This window comes from Dasypus novemcinctus, chromosome 12 (assembly GCF_030445035.2).
Source record: "Dasypus novemcinctus isolate mDasNov1 chromosome 12, mDasNov1.1.hap2, whole genome shotgun sequence".
Classification (NCBI taxonomy): Eukaryota; Metazoa; Chordata; class Mammalia; order Cingulata; family Dasypodidae; genus Dasypus; species Dasypus novemcinctus.
The window spans coordinates 99,431,175-99,436,130 of record NC_080684.1 but is presented as its reverse complement, the minus strand read 5'-3'; the positions used below and the strand labels follow the sequence as shown (position 1 = coordinate 99,436,130).

The 4,956-nt window shown below is 57.9% G+C and overlaps 1 protein-coding gene across 1 annotated transcript; it reads left to right on the top strand.

Moving 5' to 3' along the window:
• Positions 1-330: 330 nt before the first annotated feature.
• RPS19BP1 (ribosomal protein S19 binding protein 1) lies at positions 331-3,959 on the top strand. Its single transcript, XM_004447834.5, has 4 exons — positions 331-430; positions 581-709; positions 2,960-3,057; positions 3,464-3,959. Exons 1-4 carry the CDS (start codon positions 379-381, stop codon positions 3,596-3,598), a joined length of 414 nt encoding a protein of 137 aa, XP_004447891.1. The 5' UTR covers positions 331-378; the 3' UTR covers positions 3,599-3,959.
• Positions 3,960-4,956: the final 997 nt, after the last annotated feature.

Here is a 4,956-nt window from a genome sequence, read left to right as displayed (position 1 = left end):
GCGGCATATGAGCAGTAACCTGAAGGCGGAAGCCTTACGAGTAACCCAGACCAGCTACGCTTAGGTAAAAATTTTGAACAGCACGGCTCCGCCCCGCCCACCACAGGCCGGGCTCACCGGAGAGGGTTGACCAATCAGCTCCCTCTTCAGTGGCGATTGGACAACAAATGTGTCCTTCAGCCGATTGGCCCCGCCTGCAGCTCCTCCCCTCCGTCTGCCCACTAGTAACCCGGGCAACCCTAACGCATGCGTTCTAAGGAGGGGGGTACTTCCGCTCGCCCACCCCGGAACCTTCTGTTCCCGCCGGAGTTTCCACCGAGTCGGAGAAGAGGGCCAAGGCGGAAGTAGCGTGGGGCGTGGGCGGAGCTAAGCGCCGGCATGTCGGCGGCCCTGCTGCGGCGGGGCCTGGAGCTGCTCGGGGCGGCGGAGGGTAGGGCTGCCTTGCCGGGGACGTCGGCGCGGGCGCGGGCTGCGAGGAGGAGCCCCGGGGGTGTGGAACGAGCCCGGCCGGGCTAAGCCACGGTGGGGTGGGAACCCTGCCCGCCCTCCGACCCGCGTCTGTTCTTCTCTTTCCCTGCAGCCCCCCGGGCCGCGCCCAGCGAGGCCAAGCCGAGCGGGACTCCGGTGAAGCGGGCCCGGAAGGCAAAGGCAACCCCGGCCCGGAAACTGCGGGTTTCCGCCAAGGGAAAGGTGCCCAAGTCGGCAGTGGGTGAGTCCGAGAAGAGGCTGGCCGTCAATCCCCGGGGTTGGGGGCGGCACCCTGTAGGAAGTGGCCCTTGAGGCAGGGCTTGAGATGTTCAGCAGAGGTTTCTAGACTTTCTACTGTGTACCCGGCGTGGAATCCTAGGAATCCCCAGCGGAATGAAACGTGTAGTCCCGACGCTCATGGACTACCGTGCTAGTGGGGAGAGGGCACCAAGGAGTCTCAAAGCCAGCCTGTGCGTTGCCGACTGTGATAAGGCGAGGCCTATGTATATGACTAGGTGCTTTAAGGGAGTGTAAAAGGTGAAAACAGGCTTCTCTGAGGAAGCGACGTTTAAGTTGAGACGAGGGAGGTCTAAGAGTGAGCCAGGGGAGAAGTAGGGAGACGAATATTCTAGGGAGGGAGAGCAGCGTGCGCAGAGGTCCGGAGACATTAAGGAGCTTGCTGCCTTGGTGAATCTGAAAACAAGGCCGGCAAAGGTGACACAGTGAGCAAGAGGGAAGGTGGCCAGAGATGGCTGATGCATTTAACAGACAATTGCTTCCTCCTGCCGGCTGCTGCTCTGTGCCCTGTACAAATGTTCATTTAGTTCTCAGGGCAGCCCTGTGAGTAGACACGCTTATTACCCCCCCTTTACAGATGAGGAAGCAGGCACGTACCCAGATTGTGCTGGTAGGAAATGGCAGAGCTGGGTGTGAGACCCGGCGGTGTGTCTCCAGAATGTGCGCTTGCCTACACCGTTCAAGAGGCAGCGCCGCGACCTGGGCAGTAATGATGGCAGCAGAGATAACAAGAGAATTGTGCAGGTGCAAGGTGCACTGAGTGGGGAGGGTTGCTGGGCTTTAGCGGTGGGTTGGCTGGGAGGATCCAGGAAGAGGGAGATACTGAGAATGAAGCATTGTGGAGGACGTGATGCCATTTAACTGGAGGTGAAGACCTAGAAGGGGCAGGTGTAGGCGTGATGGTGGGTTATTTTAACACATGGCTAGACTTGGTGAGCTTGTAATGTGTCTTTGAATTCTCAGGGCCAGGTATATACAAGTTCAAATATTTGTTCAAAGAACTCTGAATTCCAAAGGGGAAGTAGGAAGTACAGCATAAACAAAGGTGTGGAGGCAGGAACTGAAATATGTTTTAGCAGCAGCGGTAGCTGCTGTGCCATCACCCCCTGTTCAAGGGTGATATCACTGCCATTCATTCAGCCCAGCCCTTGTCCCACCTGCCTGTCACTGATGTTCAGTTTGCTGCCTCCCCATTAGACTGCAGGCTCTGAGAAGACACAACCCTCCCTTGGGCTTCTCTGGGGTTGGCACATAACTGATGAGTGAGCGCATTGGCCAATCTAAAGAGCACCTCTGGCTGCCACCTTGGCTTGAGCCATATCTTCTCTTGTCTGGATTATTGCAAAAGCCTCCCAACTGGTCTCCCTCCTTCCCCCTTCCACCTCTCCCAACCTCCCCAATAATCTTGCTCTCACCATAGCAGCCAGAGTGATCCTGTAAAATCTTAAGGCAAACCTGGTCCCTCCTCCACCTCTCTCCCTCCAGTGGCTCCCAGCAGTCAGCCTCCTTACACTGGCAACAAGGTCCTACAGGATCTGTGCCTTCCCCGGCTTCACCTCTTCCTGCTCCTCCCTCCCATTCCAGCCATTGTCTGCCCTTCAGCCACATCAATCATCCTTGTGCTTCAGTCTTGATGTTGGCTGTTCCCTCTGCCTAGAAGGCTCTTCCCCCAGGTAACCAGACATTCCCTCCCTCAAGTCTGCCCAAATGTTATTTCAGTGAGACCTCAGACCCTTGGATTTAAATTCGTAGCTTCTCCCTCTGGCATTCTCCATTTCTGTTTCCCATTTTTTTCCTCCATAAAATGTATCACCCTTTAAAATACTTTGTTTTGTTTACCATCTCTTTTCCCAATCCAGAATATAAACTCCATGAGGGCAAGAATTTTTGCCTGCTCTATTTCCTGCTGTATATCTAGCACCCGAAACAGGCTTGCCACATAGCACGCTAGGTGCATAAATGAGTAAATCATCTGGGCAGCCTGGAGCCCAGGAGTGCTGTAAACTGGATTTGATGGAGAAGATCCTGGGCTGTTGGAATAATCTAGGGAAGGGATGATGGGGCATTTGTCAGGGCCAAGGGGATGGGGGTCCTACAGGAGGTGCCAGGAAGAGACCCAGAAGGGTTCCTCCTGAGTGGGGATTGGAGAACAAATGTGTCATGAAAAGGCTGCCTCTCTGTTTGCCACCCATAGCTGAGTTCCAGAAGCGAGAGTGTCGGGACTACCTCAGAACAAACCTGAGGTTCATGACCAGTGCAAGAAGCCCCATGGCTGAATCTGTCACCCAGCAGGTTTGTCAAGGGGAGTGGGCTGTGGGGAGGGACGCGGGGGGATTAACTGAGGCAGCCCCCTGAGATCCATGGGGGCTGCAGCGCTGAGCATAAATGGAAGCTGGGCCACCCCGAGGAGACGCCTCTGTGAGCTGGACCACATGGTCACGCTGGGAGGGGCTTTTCCCTGGAGGGCAGGAGCAGGGGCAGGGGCAGGGGGCGGTAGGAGGCCTTACTCCCCTGGGACCTTTTGTGGGCCTCCCTTTGCTCTTCTGTAATGGGACTCCTGTGCCTCCCCAGACAGTCGTGAGGCCCAAGGCGAGGGGGAGCACTTGGCCAGCTGTGCCAGGTTGTACAGCTCCCAGGAAAAGCCCGGGGTGTGACGGGTGTGGCCATCCTGGGACCCTGACTCCTACACCTTCCCTAGATTCTGCATCAGAACCGAGGCCGCAAGGCCTGCGACCGGCCTGCGACCAAGACTAAGAAGCAAAAGAAGGCCGAGGGCACCGTGTTCACTGAGGAGGACTTCCAGAAGTTCCAGCAGGAATACTTTGGCAGCTAGGAGAGCACAGACATTGGGGGCCCAGCCTGCGCCACTGACTCTGCTGTTCCCACTTCCCCGCCAGGCACAGCGCGGCCAGCAGGGGGCGGAGCAGGGCCCGCCTGCCTCGGGAAGGCGGGGAGCCAGAGTCTGGTGGTAGCTGGAATGGAGCTGGTGAGCAGGAAGCCCTGGAGGGAACTTACACTCAGAACCGGAGCTGACTCTTGCGGGCTTGGGAGGAGCCATCCGCACCTGCCAGAATATTTTTGACTCTTTTGTTTGTTTTGCCCAGGTAGGGCCACTCTTGGGGGGGCCACACCTCTGGGAACTGGAGAAGGGCTGCTGGGCGAGCTCCCCACTTCTACTAAATGTGGACCCAAGAGCTGTGTGTGTGGTGCTGCTCTGCCTTGTGGAGGGTCCCCCATCTCCTCTGGCACCAGAGGGCCTTCCTTCCCTTCCCCAGTACCGCCCAGTGCTGGCAGCCATCCTGAAAACTGCTCCCCCAGCGTCTGCTTACGTAGGCATACCTTCTCCTTTCTCCCCAGGGGAGATAGCCACAGCCGAGGTGGTCCCCGAAGCCTGTGAGGCAAAAACAGCATTCACAGCTGCTGCGGACTGCCCTGGGGGAGCCAACACCGAGGGCTGGGCGGGGGAGGGCAGCACACCTAGACTTTCCACCCCAGGGGAGCGCGGGATCTGCCACTGTCATCAGCAGGGAGTTTTGGCCAGGCCTCCTGGCACCCAGGGCAGAAGAGTAGCCAAGCAGGGTCAGGTGTACTTTTTCCTTTCCTCTGACACATGAGGTGGGGGCATAGAGGGGAGTCTCAGAAGCAACCTTAAGAAACACACTTGGGTTGGTGCCGAAGCGAAAAGGTGGTGCTGGGAGATCCAGGTGCAGTGGAGGCAGAGGCTGGGCCCTTCCAGCAGGAAGTGCCAGGGACAGAGGTGAAGGACAGGTAGCCCAACAAGTACGTGAATGGTACAGACCATTCTAGAAAAACCCTAGAAACCCAGGGGTGCCTTCAGTGGAGGGGTTGGGCTCTGGTGGAGAAGAGAGCCCTGGAAGCCCCTGGCCTAAAGGGTGCCGTGGTCGTGACGGTTCCCACGGTGCCATCTGGAGGCCTGGTCCCCTGATGAGCCGGCGCCTGGTGGTGGAAGGCTGGGGAAGGCCTACGCACTGCCTGTACACCCACCCACTTCCCTGGGTTGGAGGGGTCCACACCCAACTGGTCCAGGCCTGTCATCCCCTCCCAGGGTGACTGGACTGTCCTTCCAAGGGGCAAGAGCCACGGGGACTGGTTCTTACCATAAGTGCGGACAGGAGGATGGCCCTAGAACGGTGTAGGGCACCGTTAGCCTCAGGTCCTTGGCTTCGGGGG

Bases quoted from the DNA above. Each gene is read 5' to 3' on its own strand.
- RPS19BP1 (XM_004447834.5), top strand. From the start codon at position 379: ATGTCGGCGGCCCTGCTGCGGCGGGGCCTGGAGCTGCTCGGGGCGGCG. The intron at 710-2,959 runs GTGAGTCCGAGA...TGCCACCCATAG, and splicing joins GGTGCCCAAGTCGGCAGTGG to CTGAGTTCCAGAAGCGAGAG. The intron at 3,058-3,463 runs GTTTGTCAAGGG...CACCTTCCCTAG, and splicing joins CTGAATCTGTCACCCAGCAG to ATTCTGCATCAGAACCGAGG.